Source organism: Volvox carteri, assembly GCF_000143455.1.
Source record: "Volvox carteri f. nagariensis unplaced genomic scaffold VOLCAscaffold_77, whole genome shotgun sequence".
NCBI lineage: Eukaryota > Viridiplantae > Chlorophyta > Chlorophyceae > Chlamydomonadales > Volvocaceae > Volvox > Volvox carteri.
The window spans coordinates 148696-170240 of NW_003307620.1; the positions used below are offsets into that span (position 1 = coordinate 148696).

The 21545-nt window shown below is 50.7% G+C and overlaps 3 protein-coding genes across 3 annotated transcripts; 1 reads left to right on the forward strand and 2 right to left on the reverse strand.

Annotated features, from left to right (window-relative positions):
* Positions 1-2606: 2606 nt before the first annotated feature.
* On the forward strand, positions 2607-4224 carry VOLCADRAFT_107766 (uncharacterized protein; the record flags this gene model as incomplete). Its single annotated transcript, XM_002957627.1, has 4 exons — positions 2607-3006; positions 3097-3177; positions 3384-3521; positions 3848-4224. Exons 1-4 carry the CDS (start codon positions 2676-2678, stop codon positions 4222-4224), a joined length of 927 nt encoding a protein of 308 aa, XP_002957673.1. The 5' UTR covers positions 2607-2675.
* A 4127-nt stretch (positions 4225-8351) lies between these two features.
* VOLCADRAFT_107767 (uncharacterized protein) lies at positions 8352-13547 on the reverse strand. Its single transcript, XM_002957654.1, has 11 exons — positions 13381-13547; positions 13026-13083; positions 12657-12903; positions 11975-12173; positions 11661-11773; positions 11235-11310; positions 10879-10959; positions 10525-10575; positions 10038-10191; positions 9535-9697; positions 8352-8936 (listed from the first exon to the last, which is right to left on the reverse strand). Exons 1-11 carry the CDS (start codon positions 13480-13482, stop codon positions 8900-8902), a joined length of 1281 nt encoding a protein of 426 aa, XP_002957700.1. The 5' UTR covers positions 13483-13547; the 3' UTR covers positions 8352-8899.
* Positions 13548-14880: 1333 nt separating this feature from the next.
* Positions 14881-20967, reverse strand: VOLCADRAFT_107768 (uncharacterized protein; the record flags this gene model as incomplete). The annotated part of the gene is made up of 11 exons (XM_002957655.1): positions 20833-20967; positions 20635-20667; positions 20259-20380; positions 20021-20097; positions 19587-19888; positions 18490-18546; positions 17914-18041; positions 17003-17107; positions 16507-16594; positions 15843-15952; positions 14881-14961 (listed from the first exon to the last, which is right to left on the reverse strand). The coding sequence occupies exons 1-11, from the start codon at positions 20918-20920 to the stop codon at positions 14881-14883; spliced, it is 1191 nt and encodes a 396-aa protein (XP_002957701.1). The 5' UTR covers positions 20921-20967.
* Between the last annotated feature and the right edge of the window lie 578 nt (positions 20968-21545).

Here is a 21545-nt window from a genome sequence, read left to right on the forward strand (position 1 = left end):
AGGTCCTGGGTTCGATTCCTGGGGAGACCCCCGAATTAGTCGGGAGCGCGAGATTATGGCTAGCTGCTGAGATGTGGAGTTGAGGTCGCAGTTGATGGACCAGATTCGCACGCTAGATTGGTGGCGATTGCCGAACCCTCCGTCTCTTCGGTTGTTCGGGTGAATGGATGAGGAGGGGTCCTAGACGGCTGGACCCACCGCCTTGGACTTACAGTTCGTATGGCGAAGTATAGTGTGGTAGTGGTGGACGGTGCTATAAGATGATAAATCGTAGAACTGACAATGTGATAAAGCGGCCCAGAAGCCTCCCACTCTGTAACATTACATTACATTACATATATATAACCATAGGCGCCATCTTGGATCCATTTCTCGATTTGTACGTGCTACCTAATACTGGGCTACAATTCATTGACAGCCTTCACGACATCTCCTTTTGGAATTTTGCCCATTCGAAGATTTGACAAAACGCGACGTTTTCAAATGTCTCAACTTGCCTTGCCGGGACGCATGTTGTAATGCATGAAGACGGAGGTTGCTGCAGGGAAGGGATGTTGAGTGGTTCCCGCACAATAGCACATGAGCTTGATGACGGTCCTCATCCGGGTGACGCAACAAAGAACCGCTGTGACTACTTTAACGCTCAAATCCCGTACACGCGTCCGGTCATCATTCGTAAACTTTCAACCTAACCTATTGCGCACCAACATATACGGCGACGTCCCCAGGGATGGTAAGCTTCTGGGGGCTCCAGGCATGTCAGGCGCCTGCGGTTGATATTCGCCTGTGGTGGGTAGCACGTTCATTCCCCAGATGGGCATAATACTGCTCAGGGTTGCGCACCCCCCTTTTATAAGAATCCTCTGCGGGCTTCTTGTTGGCTCTTCCCTTCCCTTTCCTATCGAGCGTTTCCGATTCTGTTTGTGCCACAGCTGATTTGATTGTCATGGACCCGTGCTAGGAGGGCTGTCCCAACTGCAACACAGTGTCACCCGGGTTCGCTCATCCTGCTGGTACTGCCGAAACAGATGCACGTGGAAACGCTGGCGTTGAATGTGCTGTAGCGGGAGTCAGGCTGTGGCAACTTTGACGAAAGACGGGACAGCTGTTGCGTCCAGAACGATAACGTTGGAGATTTGATTCCGTAAAGAGATAGGGACAGCAAACGGTACACATCGCCTACACGGCGACCACACATCGACCAAAGCAAGCCCAATCGCAGCCCCCAAAGCCAAGGTTGACATCAAAATCTTCGCTCTGCGTGGGAAGCCAGCGAGCAGGCGGGCAGGAAGGAGGTGTTCCAGCATATCACAATGTTTATCCCGCATTCAGGGTATCGCAAGCTTATGCAGTTTAGGCTTTGCTGTTGGGCATTGGCGGCTAACAGAGCGCGTAAGGGACGGCGTTAGGAGGAGCGAGTATGACCCTGCTGCGGCACTGATAGCCATATCGAGGATGAGAAGCACATTTTGCTCGACTGTCCGGTGTACGACAAAATCAGATTTGATATGGATTTCCCGCGCTTCGAATATATGAAGGACCCTATGAATTGGGAAGTTGAACGCCTGGCAAGGATGCTGGAACGTATATGGTCCCACCGCAACTCTTTCGTTCCCTTTGGTCGTATTAGTTTCCTTTATCACTTGCTTTGTCTGTAGTGCAAGGTAGGATGGTGCATATAGGCGATCTGGCAGCCCTTGATCCCTCGGCTCGTATTAGGGCGGTTTACAGGTACGGGGAACGCACCCACGACCATGTTACACACACATAACCGAATCTAGCGGCATCACCTGCACCCCTTGCAGACGTAGTATATCCTGCAAAGCGGCGCGTTATCGCTTCCTCTGAAAGTGCATTTTAGTACATAGTTGCTGACCTGGTCATACGTGGGATGATGTATGTGCGATTCATGAAGTGACTTACGATGACGGATTGGGTACACACGGGTTGGGTAGACGCGGCGGTTTACAACTCCAGTGCAAGGACCATGACTGGAACCTGGGGCGAGTTCATTCGGCGAGTATGCGTTACGACGAGTATGCGTGAGGCCGCCAGGACGGAATCGCAAGGGGTGTGTGATAGTGCGACGGATAGGGAGTGCACGTATAGTGATAAAATAGAGCACGGACGCAGAATCTTCTTCCGCTTGATCGGCAAGGGATCCAATGTAATCACGGAACGGATCAGAAAATTGTAGCTGCAAGAGTATGTGCGCACTAGATAGGAAACAGGCACAGAAGGCATCACGAATTTATATGGGGCTGGCGCCAACATGCAATCTGATATAGCATTCTTGTGTCAGTATCTACATGTTAATAACCTCTGTAGCTTGTGAGCATTCTTACGCATTTGAGGAATAACAGGGCATGCTTAACATGCCCTAGGCTATACGAAGAGCAAATTAGAAAGCACACCATCATCGGGTTGAGATCTCGTGCTATTAAGGAATTTAGAGACGCCTTATCTTCGCTGTGGCGTTTTGATGGCTCCAGGAGGGCTTCTGTACTGCTGCATTGTGTACGGGCCCATGAAAATGAAGAGCCGATACTAAAGTATCATTCATAACATTTTGATGCGTGTTGGTAAGTTAAGGACTGTGCTACAGAATCATATCTACAATTTCTCTCAGTGCTTTTGAAGCATCACTCTCTGTCTCCTTCCTGCTTGGCCCTGGTATGGCCATAGACACTCTCCGAATGGACGGAAATCAGTATGCATCTCATAGTGGAACTGCCCTTGGTTATGGGGCGTACCACGGCTATGACACTTATGCGCGTCAGAGTATGCAGATGCAGCCTCAGCGAGGCCCTCCCCTTCAACCTCGACAAGGCCATGGCTATTCGGGTTGCTATGGGCGTTCTCTCAATGTGTTCAAGTCGCAGGGCTTCAGCCACGGCGGGGCCTCGAAGCGGAAGTATGATACCTTTAACCAGGCACCGCAAGGGGCATCGCTTCTACATCAATTGCGAGCAGACAACTTGAAGAAAACCAGGCGGCACTTTCAAGGTATCCGGCAGTTCAATGGGATGTTTCGCTTTTCCAATGTTTGGAGGAGGACTATCCTAAATCCATCTTCTTTGGACCCCATTATTCAAGGTTCCTTTGAGGCTTTGGAATCCACGCCGCGGATTGCACCCAAGGCACCGGATAACAGGCACGGCTTCCTTCTTTCAGCTGGTAAGAAGTGAGGTCCTTGGGCTGGGTGGCCACTGAGCGTAGACGTCTCCTTCGTCTGTATCCTTTCAGTTAGGTTAACGACAGTCTTTCTTGTGAAGGGACGAGGGAAATAGCTCCGACTCTTGGCGTTGTACCGTGTCATCTGGTGCCCACATTGAGACTTATGATGTTATGTCCTTGTTATTTCATGAAAATTTACGTCGCAGGTTCGGGGGCCTTGCCTTCAGGTCCAAAGGGTGCTCTGCATGCCATTACACCAAGTGCTGTGCCGGGTGGCGAGGAGCAGCTATGGAAAAACAGCTATGGCAATGCCGACAAGGAGGCCGTTCAACTTGCTGCAGCAGGTATGTAGGGAAGGGTCTGTAGGGTGCACTTCCCTTAGCTTTGCATTCTATGCAGTTCCCTAACCGTTTTGATTTTGATTAGGTCCAGTCATTGTGACGCATGAATGAAAATGGGTAGGGTCATGGTTCATTTAGCTTTGCTTGGTGGGCCTAGGTTTTCACTGTCTGCGTCGTATGGATTCGTCTTTCGTTGTGCAAGGGTATTGGATGTGTTGCTGTTAGAAAGACCGTTGCCAGCTTAAATTGTTTGCTTTGTATTAACGACACGTCGTTTCCCGCCCGCACTGCCGCCGCCCGTGCCCGTTCGTATCCCTGATGGTTTGCAGCCGGCCTTGACTTCCTTGGCTCTTTCTATGATGAAGGAGCTACACTGACGTTTGATGAAGGTCTCGAGGCTGGGGAGCGGGACGACGAGGTCGAGGATAGAGGGGACACAGGGGTTGACGCATCTGTAGCAGAGCAACCGCCGAACACATTTGACGAGGAAGCCTCATTCCCGCCGCAAGCCAAGCGGAAGCTTGCCTCGCAGGCTGCGTACATCGCTCAACTTGAGGAGCAACAGCTAACGTTACGTGAGCGCATTTTCCTCCTCGAGCAACAATTAGCTGAGGCGCGGCGACAACGCGGGGCATCACCTTGCGGGCACAGTGATGACGCGGATGAGGCCAGCGACGAGGACCGAGCGACTTCGTCTTCCGAATAGTTTGACGGTGCATGGTTGCGTTGGGTGTCAGTTTTCTGGAAATTGTTTTCTGCGCCTCATGCCTTCATGCATGGAAGGGCTTGGAAATGGCGGCGTTACAAGGCACGGCCTGATTTTATTTGCATTCAAACGACTCATCTTTGTTCTCCTGTTCTATCTCTGTATCTATCGCTTCCCCGCACTGCCGGTTTGCTTTTGCAGCCGCCCCATGATATGCTGGTGCTGGTTGCGCGGGCGAAGCACCTTCACGCGTGCTGTGGTGGTGGAGTCCACCCCGCGCCAACCCGGCTAATGGCAAAAGGTAAGCACCCGCAGCGAGGGTTCCTGTTGATACGCGTATCCTGGATGGTACGCGCAACAGCACCTCAATCGCGGTGTGCGCCTGTTTGGGCCTGTATAGCAGAGTCGGCAGCAGCCTAAGGCTGTTAGCCAAGCTGTCCACGGGGAAAATCGGCGTCCACGCATGGCATGGCTTGGGCCATCCTGCATGTATACAGCTGACAGTCGGTACTATTGGTCCCGTGTGGCCTGCAATCAGGTTTACCATGTACAACAGTGCATTAGGACAACGTGCAAATGTGCAAGAGTGACACTGTGTCCTCGTAATGTCAGCTTAATTAGTACAAACATTTGGTGGTGTGGGCCTTAGGGATCAGGTGGTCCTTCCAAGTAATTTTTACCAAGTTATCACCCCAGCCAGCTACTTCTGGTCACGGCGAGATGTAGGACGTTGCGGACCTGCCCGCTGGCAACACGACACAATGTATACGAAGCCAACATGTAAGCCCTGAAAGTGGTGTTCGGAGCTGGCATGCGAGCCTTGTTCTGGTGATCAAGATGCATCGGTGCAAAGGGTAGGAGGTCTGTAAATGTATGAAAGGTCCTGATATAACCTGGGGTCTGGGCCATGTTGCTCGTTATGAAAATGTGTTGCGTTGTCCCTTTCAGCAGCAGAAATGTCCTTCATGTTGTCCATCAACCGAATACAGACATCCGGCAGGTTAATCCAACTACGCGAGAAGAATGCTTTTTTTTGACTAAGTATAGGGGAAAGGAGGTCAGTTGTAGAGATTAGGGCGCTGTGCTTGATCGTTATCCCTTGGCCATACGTACAGATATTGTTTGCAATGCATGCAAACGTATATTCTGGCGAGTACGACGCCAGATTCATGTAGAAGCGAAAATGCCCCTTGCGACCGCTTGTTCCATTACATGCCCAGGTTACCCGTATGTAACACTTCTCATAACTTCCGAAAGCGCATGAGACTGCGTTAGATCTTCGCGTGTACTTTGTCGTACCTTCCTCTATTTCATCTGCAGGTTACGGGATGACCACCTCGAGTACGACGCGAGTTGACAACTTCTAAGAATTCACAGCTAGATTAGACATCGGGACACCACATAAGTACCTTAATCCTTCTGCTGTGATGCTTTTTTTAACCTGTTGCCATTATTGGTCCTATGAGTTAAAAACGTTATGCATTCGGAGCGCACGCATTTGAATTACTTGGGTATGAAATGTAATATATTAACTGTTTCCCATAAGGCTTGTAAAGGCATCATGGTGTGGTCGAGTTGAAGGGCGGCCAGACGTCGTTAGTAGTTCGAGAGTTCACACACAAATGATGAGTACATATGCGATGGAAATTACCATGAGTTGCGGCATTCTGCCATTTGCTTCGTTCGCCCTATCATGGCCACTGCTTATGAAACCGTAACAGTTTCCCGATGGGGGGGAATAACCTTGGGTTAGCTAGCGCGGTTGGATCTGCCATATAACCTCGACTCGAAAGAGAGTTTTGGGTTTATGAAGTCAGCACCCATAGATCACAGCATTATTGGCCCAAGGAATTTATTTTTTTGTCCTTTTACACTAACTGTTGTTTTTGGCTTACACCTTTTAATCTGTGTCCACTGCGCAAGGACCGCGCTTACGTATAGATGAAATAGTCGCACCTACCGTCGCAGTCCGTGTTTGTCACCCATATGGTTAATAATTTGTAGCTACAAATTGCTGGGATCGTACGCAGCAACGCGTCGTTGCCCTAGAAACTAACGCCGTGGCACAAGCGTGTACCGCTGGGGTGTCCTCATCAAGACAATATGAACAGGCTCCCTGCGACCCAGCATGAGCTGTTCTGTACCAGGATGGGGGCTGTGAACCGCGGCACCTGTCATGGAGCGACAGGTATTGCAGCCTAGTAGAGCTATGCTGGCGTGCGGTCGGGCCACATCGGACGGACAACGGACATCACTATTAGTTCAATGTTAAATCAGGTGCATCTATGGATTGTTACTTGTATTTAGCCTTTTCAGTCTTCTTGCGCTGATAAGTCGGATATAACCGAGAAACTCCAAACGGGCGATATTCGATAGTTACAATCTATGTACAATTGTGCTTACGTTCCGTACTGAATTCCAGCATGTAGTTCCATCTATTCGAGGGTCTTAAATTAATTAGGGGTTCTCCCAAATCTAACCACGCATTCCGTGTGCACGCCGTACAAGTTTAGGAATTTCTGCCCGAGTTATCAGTAAATGTACTGAAATTATTCGCAGTTGTGATATGAGGGCAACCAAAATCGGTTGATAAATCATTTTCCGATAAATTCAATCACCTACGGCCGACAGACAGAATACATTCCCACAATTGAACTTGAGTGGATAGTGAAGGACATCGCTTAAATTGGAACCGTCAGTTGGACGCTGAATGCAATCACATGCTGTGTAGCGACTGTTGCCTTATGTATTGTAAAAATTGTTCAGAGGTCGGCAAACCCTGAATAACTGTCACAGGTACTGGTGCCAGGGTCGAATAACTGTGTGGAAATTATTTTGGTAAAAGCCGTCAATTGACTGTTCGTTATGAGAACCTCTCAAAGCTAGCGTTTACCTCTGTGTCAAATGGAAGGTTTGGTAACCTAATGATGAAGTTTATAGCTTCAAAACTGCGCAAAACTGCCTTTTGGGGGGAATTTCTGCACCCTGCCGTACGGCTGCCGTACCAGCGATGAAGCACGGGTTCAACGGAAGGACCCGCTGTACCTGTGGCGTTTGCCGACCCCTGGTATTGTTTCCTGCAAATTGTACGGTACATCCCCAGAGGAGTAACGATGGGCTTGGCCTGGGCCGCGAAGGATCATCGAAGGATACTGCAAATGTTGGCCTCACAATGATCCAGCAGTCTTCTATGACAACGTGGGGTACGTACGCAACCGAAATGTACACTCTCTCCACGAGCCACAGTCACAGTCTCGACGTCAGCAGTGTTATATGAATTCCGTTAATTACGTTCATGACTAACTATTAATTATTTTATTTTATAGTTTTTTGAGACGTGTAGGCGAGACAACTTCTGTTGTACAGCCGTCTGTCGTACCCATTCAGTGGTGTATTCTTTCTCCGCAATCCGATTAGTTCTGTCGAAGTGGACGTTTGGTAGTCAATAACCAACTAGCCGATACAGGCTATCTTGTAAACGCCTCCGTATTATTCGTTTATCTCGTCCATACTCGTAACATGGTACATGCACGTGGGCGCGGTATCCTGAGACCTTTTGGTCCGGGACACGTTTACCACCCTATCATTCACGTTCATCGAGGCCAAGAACTACAGCGAGGCAACCTCGTCATTGCCTTCGGTTGTGCATCTTTTTGAGCAAACAGCTGTTATTGCCACTACCGGATCAGCCGTTGCTAACGCCTCTAAATTCGCGACGCCTGAGTCGTTTTCTTTGGCATCTTCTATTGGCAAGATTGCCAAGTGTCTTCCTATTCGCCGTTTTCTGCAATGCCAGATCCAATGAGCGAAGTTAATGGCTTAGGGATATAACACTCAACCCCCAACCTATCGCCTGAAGTGTAGATGAGGACCAGCCCGCTGGTTCTCCTTCTCATCGTCCTCACATGTTTGGGCCGTAAATTAGTCGCAGTGTTCTGAGGCGGTCGCATTTCCAGGTCTGCAATGGCTTAAGACACTACCTGCGTATGGCGTCGGTACGGCAAGGTAGTCTGGACTGGCAATTGCCTCTGGTAATTGTACCGCTCCCCCAGGTGTCCAGCGGGTAGGAGATGCCCCTGGATTGGCGATGCTAAGTATGTGAATATACATTCGACACGAACATTACGGATTGTCATTACGGTTTACAGACGATCAGCGATTGCTGCAGAGTGCAGGCTGTTTTTCTGCAATGTTGCATTGCAGCTGGAAACAAACTTCCAACTGATATCCGCACCATTCAACATGCATGGTGGTCATTCGTTATTATCCATGCTAGACGCAAATTCTGCTGTCAACATGCTACTGCTATTCGCTCGCCATCATCTGCGACTCCACCCACACAAGGCCATGCCACTCGCTCAAAAAAGCAATGAGTCTGCGGGTATAGCTTCCACACTCCTCCGAAATGAAGCGCAGGACGCATTAAAACACACCCGCGACCAAAACACGAGGATATACATTTCTAAATTTTGAACATTTCGCACAATACCGCTAGCCTGGCAATAGGGTTAACAAACAAATCTTTCTGTCGTACGGCCCTGCCCAGAGCGGAATCACACGTGGCACACTGCTGCGGCTGTGACAGCAGAACAAGTCAGCGCGCGAAGGTCTGCCAAATATAACATTCCCGTCCTGATCAGCAGGAGAGGCTGCAGCTCAACACATACATAGCAACTCAGCAAATGAGCGATCCTTGGATGTCAATCACGAACCTGTAGGACAAATAGTAGAACGGCAATACAACAGGAAAATGTAAAAACTTGGGCACGCATTAAGTCAAAAGTTCTGAGTTAATCATTTGAAGAAATCGCTATGATGCTGCATGATGAGTTTGACAATGGATGTGCGGCTACGGTGTTTCGGTTCTTTGCAGCTATGAAATATGATATTTGGGGCAGCATACCACCTTGATTAGTGTCGGATGACGATAAGGTCAATGGGCGGCCTAGCAGGCCGATTCCGGAGGGGCCCAATCTTCGCCGAGTTTAGGCGGCAGCTTATGGCAGCATGGGCACACCCGAGGCTGAGCACGGATCCATCAGATTTCCCGTCGGATGGAAACCAACCGGGGGTTATGATGGCGAAATAGGCGCATTGGATGCACAAGCACACAATCACAGTTTGCCACAGTACACCGTCGCCACTGAGGATTAAATGCAGCCCACAATGCCAGCCGAGCATTTGCATTTACATGCATCAAAGCAGCAGAACGCACCTTAACATACTTCAATACCAAGGATTCAGCAACACCGAGGCGTAGGAGTTTTAATGTCGCACACCTTTCCTTCCCCTTCCCTCCCTTGACCCTACCGATAGCGGACATCGCTCTTGAGCATCCGCTCGTACGCAGTGTTGACGTAGTCAATGGGAATCTTCTCAATGGTGGCGCCAATGCCCTTCTCGCCGCAAAAGTCCAACATCTCCTGAGTCTCCTTAATGCCGCCGATGAGCGAGCCGCTCACCGTCGCTCGCTCTGTGCGGCAGGGCGGTACGCACAAGGCGTGTTACACAGGCGCATAGCCCATATACATAAGAACTCCTCTGAATTCAATCTGCCCAATCTGGCCTCGCAGCTGCGCTTTGCGGCTCCGACACTTCAAGGCTGCATGGGGAGCTCCCCCCCTCGCCCCTCTACCCCTTCCCCTCGTGAGACGCTCTCAACGCCTATAGTCATGGCGCTTCCAACCCAAAACCACGTCACACTATGTCCAACCTTTTTTACTCAAGAGAACACAAGGCCCAAAGCAAGGCAAAACCCCAGATCCTGCTGCACCGATATGGAGATATAAAAATTCCGCCTCACTCCAACTCACTGAAGATGAGGGCCATACTCGGCATCTCCAGAGGCGCATCCGGCACCCCCACCAGCACCAGCTTTCCGTCCAGCTTGAGGAGCCCCACCAGGGCATTCAGGTCGTGCTTAGCGGACACCGTGTCGATAACGCCGTCCAGACTGCCAATAGCCGACTTTGCGAGCGAGGGGGGAGGGAGGGAGAGCAAACGGAGGAACGCAAAGCCAAAGCAGGGCGAGACAACAAGAGGACCGCAGCCGAGTTATCAAAACGACAAGCGTACAACATAGGGATTTAGGAGAGAGCGCAGAGACGGCATGGAGACGGCTTGGAGGTAATGCAGTGCTTACACCAGCGCTGTACCGTGTATGGAGGGCAATGTCGGAGACTTTAAATGTACTGGTAATACAGCTCTGGAACCTTCCTATTCCGGGAGGTGGGGAGCTGGTGTGCTGTGGGAAGCATTTCATTCGTTTCCTCCCACATTGTATTTCGAGTGTCGTCGTACCTTCATGGCTTCAGCGTCTGACGACACCACGAACTCATCCGCCCCCAAAACCTGGCACACAAACAGCAACAGCAGCAATAGCAGCAGCAACATCAGCAGCAGCAACAGCAACAGCCCGAGCCGCCCACAGTGTAACACCTCAACAACAGCAGCAATAAAACGATAGCACGCGAAACGATAACCTGCTAGTATGTATTCACTAACAAGGCAAAAGCTCTTTATCACTGTGCCCGGGAGACCTCCACCTTTCCACACACAGGCCACCCAGTCCAGCTGCGATCAAAGCCCAGCCCGGTTCGGTCGTCTGCCGGCAGCATCCTGCTCTTTCCCACCCGGCCCGCCACACCCACATACCGTGAGCGCCTCCTCCTTCTTCTTGAGGGAAGTCGAAATCACCGTCACGTGCAGACCCAGTCCCTTGGCAATCTTGACAGCCTGGGAAGTGGGAAGATAAAAACAGGTACGGCAAGGTACGGCATTGACGCAGCGTAGTCAGGGATCCACCAAAAGGATTTAACGTCATCAAAACCCAAAGAAAACCGGAGTGTAAGTGCACGAGTACATGTACGGTATGTTACGTACTGAATACTATGCGGGCTTATTAAGGAGCCTCAGGTGAGGCATCACGGCTTCATGCGCGCAAAACTTGGTATCTGTGTAGATAGATACACCGCTTTCACCCCTTTCACACCGCCCGCCGCCGCCCTTACCATGTGGCCCAGGCCGCCCAGCCCCACAACCCCCAGCTTCTGTCCGGGCTTGTCCAGTCCAAAGTGCTTCATCGGGCTGAAGGCGGTACATTCGTAAAAATGCGCGTTTGTGGAGGAGAAAGGGGAAAACGGGCGAGTGATGGGCGGTAGGGTAAGGCAGGGCGGGGAACGGGGGGCCAGGGAATGGAGAGACGAACATTCCTCACAACAGACAGCAGCAAAACAGGAGCCAGGGCAACCAAAAACTTCAACCAACGCCGTACAGCCGTACAGCCCAACGTCCATGTCGTCCTCGCTAGGTTTTGAACTCCTCCTGCCGTCTGCCGCCTGCTGAGCACACACCTGCCCAGGTCCCGCATCTTCCTAAACCCCCTCCCTGCTTCCCCATCCTCCTCCTCCTTTCCCCCCCACACACGCCGCACGCGCCTGTAGACGGTAATTCCCGCGCACAGCAGCGGTGCAGTCTCCTCCAGCGACAAGTTATCCGGCAGCCGCAGTACAAACTTCTCCGTCACAACAATGTGAGAAGAGTAGCCACCCTGTCGAGATCCATACGGAACAGCAGCATCAGCGGCAGCAGCAGCAGTAGTAGCAACAGCAGAGTAGCAACAACACCAGCAGGAGAGCAACAGTAGCAATAGTAACAACAGCAGACAGTAGTAGTAGTAGTAGCAGTAATAGTAGTAGTAGTAGTAGCAGTAATAGTAGTAGTAGTAGTAGCAGTAGTAGCACACGCCCACCTGCGCGATAGTTCCATCCGGCTGGATGCAATTGTACGTGTACACGCAGCGCCTGCAAAACTGCTCCTCCCCACGCGGCTCGGCACACATCTCGCAGCTCCCGCACGAGTCCACCATGCAGCCCACGCCGGCACGGTCGCCAGGCTTGAACTTCGTCACCTCTGATCCGACTTCCGTTACGATACCCACAATCTCGTGACTGAGCCATACGAGCGGTCGGATGAAGACACAAACCAAGGTTAATTGAAAAACCTCAAAAGATTTTAAATATATTCGATATCATAAATGCATGCTGGGACTTGGGACAAATGGGACGAACCCAAATTGCAGCACCGAGGGTGTGAAGAGCGGCGGGAGGAAACCAGCTCAAGAGGAAGCCGGAAGCCAAATAAGCGATGGACGGGAAATCGCCATTTCGATCCGTTGCATCGCGCAGTGAGCCCCATGGCTATCGGCCCGCAGTCCGCAGTCAAAAGACACAGAAATTCCTGAGAGACGCCTCGCAGCCAAAAGCAGCGATGATGTACCATGTCTCATCCCTTTCACGCCTTTTCCCGGGAGAGGTCTAAGGAAACAACAAACAAACGAACACTCCCCCAAAGTATGGCGAGATACTTCTGGAATCGCAAGACCATCCATGTCGCATATGTCAGGAGAGCTCGAAGCCCTTTCCCCTCCTTACCCAGGGACCATGGGGTAGATGGAGCCTCCCCACTCGTTCTTGACCTGATGGAGGTCGCTGTGGCAAATGCCCGCGTGCGTGATTTGAATGCGCACATCGGTGGGTCCCACAGTCCGGCGGTCGAACGGGAAGGGGCTCAGGATGCCGGACTTGTCATGGGCAGCGTAGCCAATGCAGTTGGTAGGAGGCTCGCTGCGCTGGGTGGCAGGCTTGGCAAAGAGAGCGGCAAAGTCTCCGAAGGATATTTCTGCAGGCAGGGTTTATAAAATGTTCGCGGTTAGGTGCCAAAAGCAGCCCGATTGCAATTGCGAGTTCAGGCCGAACAGATGCGCCGGGGCCTTCCTAGATGTGGCATGCCTGAAAACATACCTCCCTCAGCTGCAGCCTTTGAAGGCTCTCCGTAAAGCTTGATGTACTCTTGCAGCGCCTGCACAAGAATGCACGAGCACGATTAGAACCGTGAACGGCTCTCCTTGCAAAGGTAGGACGCGTAAGAAAAACAGTCTCAATATCAAGCCATAATCCTATCCGCGGTGCTGAGGCAAAAAGCTTTTACACAGGCAACAGATGCACAATGACCATGATCATCAGGGCATAGACTGATAGGATGCCGGTTAACTAGCAATTATGCACAATCAAAAGAACCATGTCGATTACAAGTACATACCACGAACGTAAAAACCACATGATGCCCGCCGGCAGTATCCAAAAGCATACCACATACCTCTGCATTCGCCTCGCCAGTAGGAGCAACTTGGCGGAAAATGGCAAACGCGCGCGGATGCTCCTTGATTTCAGCGCTTGATGGTGAATAAATGCGCGGCATCCTGGAAGCTTCGATAGAGTAAACGTAAACGAAGCAGGGTCGCAGAGACTGTGAGTCCGCCGAGGCACACTTATACAGAGAATTTTAATGTAATTGGATGTAATCGCAAATCCTTTGTGCGTAACGTTGCAAATTTGTCGTGGGGGAGTCCGTAATCTGTACGGTGCATTACTCATGGTCTTTCGATATGTCTGCAATTGCAAATACAAAATGCAGTGGCAGATAACAGTAGAAATCCACAGTTGCTCGCGACTGCGACAGGCACAGTCCATAACATTAGTAACGCCCGACGTCCAATGCCCAAACGTGGGGTCGGTATCGCCAAGGGCAATCCCTTGGTGTGTCGTGGTTGGCCTATTAGGAAATCAGCTCGGCATCCGTACTGGTCGGCTTATTTACTGTTTTGTATCTTGGATAAACCTGCGCCTGGGGTAGGGGCTCTCTGGCCCAAGGCACCGTAGCCAGCTCGCAATGGCTATGAGCCGCACGGGTATTGAATGATGAGTGTCCATGACCAGAGGGCATGTACGGTGTATATGTCATTTCACGTTGTTCAGAGCTCACACAGGTAGGCAGGCAGGCAGGCAGGTAGGAAGATCGATGGGCAGATCTGCGGAGCCCAGGCTGAAGCAGTACGTGGTAGGGCGATGCACTCATGCGCTACACACGCGAGGTGAAAACTTCGGAAAGGCAGTCAGCTTCAGTCCACACTTCCCAGTGGAGGAATGTTGCAACCACTGCAACATTATGGTCTTGGTCCGTATTCCTGCGGCGCAATTCCTGCTCGGGCGTTTGCTTGTCAGCGAAAGGGGAGTATGTATGTGGGGCCTCAAACGGCCGTTGGCTATGTCTGGCTAAGGTTACGATCCCGAGTTTTGGTCAAAACGCTAAAATACGTACGGCATGCCGATGCACGTGCAGCAGGGATTCCTTCAGTTTGACTTTGTTTCCTAAAAACAACAAAATATCAATTACAGAGGTCCTCCCGTTGTCAGCTGTCGACCCCGCGTGGAAAATAGCTGAGCACGGGCTGGGCTATGTATGTAGGTGCCTGCCGCTGGGTCACTCGCGAAAGGATTAGTCGTTCCTTTCCAGCCCTTTTCAGCCCTTTTGGGGCTGCTGGCAGCCGGGTAAGGAACGCGATTCGCACACAGATTAAATGATATGATGGATAAATAGTTCGACTGGACCAGCAGCATATAAGGAAGTTTGTGCGTGTGTGTGTGTGTTGTGTGTGTGTGTGTGAGTGTGTGTGAGTGAGTGTGTGTGTGTGTGTGTGTGTCACTACTCAATGTATTTACCACGGGAATCATGGTAGGCCTGGGCCTGTGGGCTGTTGGCGGGGTTATGCGCGAGGAGCCAGGAAGCAAGAACTGCTTTTTCAGCCACTTGCTGACTCTAGATCCCCCAGATCAGCTTCTTAGACCGCGGGTGCTGTCCGAGGGGAGACATCCAGGTGCAGTCAGATATCCGCTGCTGCTGCGGTGGGGGGGGGAGGGGGGACTGGTGACTGCGAATCAGCTCTAGGGGGGCCTGCATCGAGATAGCCATCTTCGCCACTCGAGGCTGCTGTCGCGCTGCAGGAATTGGAAATATCACAACACCTTCCCCAATTTCATTACACGCTACCGTACTGTGACAAACGAACGCAACCACAAAGCTAAGTTCCCACCACCAGCAGGACGCACCACCACCACCACCACCACCAGCGACACACAGTCTGTTGACAGTCACCCTCCTCATCATCCGACAATCAGCTTATCGGGGTCCGCAGGGTAGATTTGCTGGCGCCCTCGTTTGGGCTCACACTTGCTCGTACAATACTGCCGTACTAGCAATTGAACTATACCCCAGCACTCTTTGAGCAACGACCTCACAGATCATCACCATCATCATCATCATCATCATCATCATGGCGTTGCGCCGTCATTCATCGTCAGGTCGCAACGGATCGCCAGCATGGCACCATCCGTGCACGCGGACTTGGTAACCTGCGCATACAGTCAACAGCGCAACGTTCGTGGTACCTGACATTATTTCCGGTGCATGACGAAGCCTTCTTTCGCACCAACCGCATGAGACCCTCCCCCGCCCAGCTCCCCGTGATAACGACAGCTGACGGCCACAGGCAGCTCTGATTTGCGGAAAAATGCTCAAATAGTCGCAAACAAGGACGATGAAAAAATCTTATTACATGTGTACGAGCAAGATTTAGCTTAGGGAACCCTAAGCTAAAGCCTCTGACGGGAATGTATCAAGCGGAAATGAAGGGAAGGAAGCACCGCGGCACATACTTCATCTGTGACAGCATGGGATGAGCCGAGCGCTAGCTAGGCGGTTTTACATGGTTATTTCCGTACCTTGAATACTTGGTCTTGAAGCTTGCTATCAATGGTGAAGTCACCGCCCGTGATGTTAACCCAACCTTGGATGACCTTGGGGTTGAAGTTTCCCGGGGTGATGTCACTCCCTGCATACCCACGTGGCAGGAAGGCAATGTAGGGCCGTACATCCGTACATAAATGCTTGGCCCGCAGGACAAGGCCTTGGCATGCTCACAGGGCAGGAGTCTTATGTGCACACAGCGAAAATCCATCCATCCGACATACATGCATACATGCGACGCATCTTTACCAATCCACATGCAAATCCCCCTCGCCCCCAACCACCATTTCTAGGGATAGGAACGGAAACGGATCAGCACTTTTTGCCTTGTGGCTGCATCGTCCGTCGTGTGCCGTTGGGATTATTATTGTTATTATTATTGTTATTATATATATTATTATTATATATTATTATTATTATTATTATCATTGATATTATTACTACTGTTTTTAATGATTATAATAACATTAATATTCGTACAATATATATACATATATATGCAATTATTTCACATGCGTATTATATTTACTGGTTTTTAATTCATAATAAATAACATTTGCGCTAATTAAATGCTCCAAGGGAAGCAAAGACAACAAAATGATGCAATTAAATGCAATGCCGTGCGTGTGTATACCGTACCTTTGGGGATGAGGAAGGGGTTACTCGAGACAGACGGGTGAATCGAAAACAGCAAGGGCAGCCAGGGCCGGTATCGCATCTGAAACCTCTGCGGGCGTGTGGGGGTTACCAGGTCAGGTGGGTCAAATGGAGTGAAGTCACTGAAACCCCGCACGGGGGCATGTGATGCACGAGAGCAGTTACGCGGTGTTGCACATCACAACCAACGCACCAAGCCGCGATACAATGGGACCCAGACCGGCAGCCGAGGCAAACACGCACATACGCACCCCACATACGTATGTATCAGCTGCCAAGGTCAAGACCGAGACACTACGCAAACAGCATATACACGCTCTTTCTCTCTTCCCTCACTCTCAGCGTAAGGAGGAATCTGAGCTTTAGACACGGCTATGCCCGCTCCGTGGCTGGATGCAATTACCAGAACTTGTTTAAAAGAACTCCGGACGCAATCAGGTGCATGTTAGGGGCCACTGAGGGCAAACCACCCACCTACCTGCTCGCACGCGACGCTTGCAACACGGAATGCGAGTGCGCTGTCAGGGATGTTGCACACGGGCGCCCAGACCTTGCCCGACGAGTTCCTTCCGGGGCTTCGCACCTGCAACAGACCATAAAAATACATTTCACATGGGTGCGGGACGAACCATCCGGCAAGATCTGGAGTTCATCATCCTTGTTTGGTATATGATGTGTCAGTACATACAGATATATGGATATTAGGTTAGACACTTCTAGTTGCGCGCGACCAGTACCCCCCGGACATCCCGGGATTGAGACCTATCAGGGGTAACATTTCTTCCGGTGCTGTGAGGCATTGCTCCCATAGTTGATTAACTGGGGTGACCTGTCGACCAGGAATGAAGTTGGGCCGCTGTCAACCTGCAGTTTCCGTTGGATGCTGGTGGTGGGTGCGGAACCTGAGCGATCCACTGAGAAGTTGACTAGGGTGACTAGATGAGGGTGCCCTAATTTACCGGGGAAGGCAGGGCTTCGCAGGGTAGCTGCCACGAGTGCCCCTGTTACACATATCATATGGATAAACCCGTCAACCCGGAGTGTTATCATCGGGTAGTGCTCATTTCGCGACTGCTAGGTAGAGTCCACCCTGCTAATGGGCAGCCAACCTGCAGCTGCTTGGCAGCTTGTTGCGTGTGTTTCCCTCATGGTCCTGGCTATCTGCCTTTTGCTGCCGGTTCACACCACTATCTGCCTTTTACTGCCGGTTCACACCACTATCTGCCTTTTTGCTGCCGGTTCACACCACGCGCAACATGGCCCTTACGTATGTAGCCAAAACAGCCACAAGCTGAAAATAGTAGGAATTGCGACGTGCTGTTTGTTGCACTCATCTCGAACCCCCCTCCAGCACGTGACACCACACAATGTATGAGTCGCCGTACACACCTCCATCTCAACGCGCCCGTACGTTTCACAGATCGTTTCGGCGCCGCCTGTACACAAGTTGGGTTCTAGGCCTCCATCGGGTGAGCCGCCGAAGATGATTCGGACTTGTTGCGGCGCAGGCGGCGGCGCTGGGGAGGGGGGATGCGTGATGGTGCCAGTTGGTGCGCGCATTGCGAACAGTCTGGACAGCAAGGCCCCCAGAGCTCTCGCGGTCGAGAGATTGTCTGGATGTGTGGGCATGACTGCGTACTTGGGTGTTGTGCCAGTAGAATACAGTACAGTACAGTACACGGGTAATTTTGATCCTAAAACTGTAACTCTTATCGGGAAATTTGCAGAGTTCAAGGCATATACAAAATCATTATATATGGATCAAGTAATATACTTCCAGAAGAAGATATTCGGCCTCTGAATTCGTCCGCATCAAGCTTATTTACCTCAAATAACAATACAGTACAATACAGTACAGTACAATACAGTACAGTACAGTACAATACAATGCGACACAGTACAATACAATACAGCTGAGGCGCAGCTCAAAGGGATGCATGCCCTCCCGGAGCCGCCGGTACTTACGAGAAGGGGGTTGGGGAGGGGCGGGTGGAACTGGCGGTGCGAGCGGTAGCATCTTTTCTGCGTGCGGAAGCCCACGAAATGAAGGCAAATCAGCATGAACGGCCTCTTGAATATATTTCAAAATCGGCTATAGCATAAGAACATACAAGACTTTGCAAACGTATGTGTATGTGATTTAACAGGGATTTAACCGGCGTTGACAGGTATGGTTAGTTAACAGCAAACAGTTGACAGTTGCAACCACTCAAACGCACAGGACCTGTATGAAACTGTTGTAGCGCAATAGCTAAACAGTGACAGTAAGTTATTTAAGGAATATGCAAGTCTGATCACGAATAAGAAATCTTCTGAAACTGATATGGCTGTCGGATGGATGGATGGATGTTGCAAGCTTCAGCGAGCTCGTACGGCCCAAACGAACCCGGAGGCTCATGAACCGCTTTGACAGCACCGTCGATAGGGAAAAGAAAAAAAGAGAAAAAGTAAACGAAAACAAACAAAACAAACAACAGAAAAAGAAAGTTTTACGCGAGAAGAAAACGAGTGTTTATGAGAAGGAAAAGCGTCAATTTGACTCTGAAACACAATTGCCTGTTACCGCCGAGAAAGTTAGGTAGTTAGGTGCTCATGCCGGGGAGCGAAACATCTCAAAAATTGCCTTTGCAAGACCGCGCTGATCATCCACTTGCATGATATCACGGATGTCCGCATTGACGGGCACACCGAGGTCCCAGAGCTTCTGACGCGCAGACACAATCGCCGGACATTCTACCAAGAAATGTTTCTCATCCTCAGTAGCTCCATTGCTACGACACACAGCGCACACGCGGTTCTCCCTATTGATATGGCTGTCAAGGAATTATTTGTAAGGATCCACCGGAACTGAACATTACGCATCTGTACGACGGTCATTCCGAAAATCCACGAACTTACAAAAATCGTCTTTGCTCACAGAACGACGTGTGGTTGTTTTTAGAATTTATGTTCTACACACGTTCGAAGCGCGGTTGTGTACCGTGGTCGGGGCAATGCCGGCCTGAAACAGACTTCACGAGACTTCTATAGGCATTGCACCTAGGTACTTCAGAAACACTCACTTGAGCACTGGATGACGCCCACTGGACTCCTGGGGTTGCATTTGCCCCATACCACTTTGCAGGCGTACGGCGCGGAATCCGAAGTGTTGACGTCGTGCGTTAATACGGCCAGCAGATTCCTCCCGCCGTGTCGAGAAATATCATCCGGTCGGTAAAGTCCATCGGCTGATGACTGGACACCGGGTCTATCACTGGCTTGGTCTCCCGAAGCCGCTGACAAGCTGCGAAGGTGCGGCGCGTCCGAGGACCTGGCACGGTGACGGGGCTTCTTGTAGCAAGTTATTTGACTCGCGCGGAGGTTGCTGCAGAGGGAATATGCAGTTGAGGGCGTGCGGGTCCGGTCATGGATAGCTTTTCTGCTGGTTACAGCAGAATGATGCGTTATGGTGTGGACTGAGGTTTCCTTGGGTAGATTTAGACATGCCCCTACTCACTTGTCCTTGCTAAGGTAGGCCAGTCGCGGGTTGTAGTACTTCCTGCCGTAATTGTAACCCAAGAGTTGGCACATGATCTGCGAGTGGTGTAAGCGCAGTGGTGGGGGCAGCTTGTGACGAGGACGGGGTGACTGGGAAGGCAAACAAACCGACACGTTCACGTCAAGGGATCCGCCGCTGCATGGGAATGCATGGTGTCTGTGGACCGACCGATATACCGACATACCGACATACCTACCTGGATAGTTTTTCCGTCGAAGTAGAAATCGTCGCAGACTGGCACCCAAGACCTGTCGGTTTGCAACTCCAGACGACCGGTAGTCTTGTCGCCGCCAACTAGCCGCACGCCGTTGCGCGCATCTGGGAGTTATGAGAACGGGGGAGAGAAATGAGCTGCTCGTAGGCCATGCATGCATGCATGCATGCAATTGATACAAGCTGATAGTGACAGGCTGACTGCGCTGTCAGCCTGAGTGGATTGGAATGGTTGGGACGTACGGTATCGCTGGAGGTACACAGCGGGTTGATGCGAAGAGATGGGCTTTCCACAGGTGCACAGGTGGGCAAAGGTAAAGGCCTAGACGTTGATTGTTGCAACATGTACAATCACTTACATATGAAAGGCGAGCCGGCTGTAACGCCTCCGCCTACATATGCAGGTAGCAAAACAGTTGTCATCGACTTTAAAGTCAGTAAAGGCATTTTGAGGAGCACGAACTAAGTTTTATTGTTCTGGTAATTGTCCGATAAGTACCGAGAAGGCCATATGGTAACGGTCTGGGAACGCTCATATTTGAGTTTGCATTCCTTACCGCAACAATTCAGCAACAGAAGCAATGCTGCGGCGAAAAAGGTTCGCTTGGGCAAGTGTTGGCAACGGATTGGCTGAGTTGCCACCATTTTATATAATGATGTACCGAGCACGCGAACTTTAATGAGACGAAATTTTAGTTTTGAAATACTTAAATCATAATAGCTTCTTCTTTCCTTTTATAGATATCCAGCCGCCGTTCCCATGTCGAGCAGCTGGCGGGCTGCCTTGCAGGAAGTTGCACCCCGCCCAATCGTACCAGCATTCGGGGCCTAAACAAGCATCCTGTTGGCGCTGTCCTGGTGATCCTAAGGCCATTGGTGGCCTGGCTGGGGTGTAAGATAATCATTTCGTTGGTGGTATCCATGGTCGGTGCTCGGGCTGTAACATATAAGGCGCCCTGGGGTAGGATGGTGTTCCTGTTTCTCATGTTACAAGCTCGATATGAGGTCGATATAAGGCCCAGACAATCCATGATGCGCATTGGTAAGATAAACAATCCGCTGTCCCTGTACGGAGTGACTGATTTCATTGTTGGTCCAATTTGTAAAAATGGATCCTAAACAAGCATGCCTTCCTGGAGCAATCGAAGAGTGCGGAAGGACACTCGAATCCTACCTTCTTAAGCTTTATAATAATAAGCATCCAAAATTCTGGATGTTCTCTGTTGCCGACGTATTCCATCTCCATCTTATGCCCTTCGCGGAATCCTTC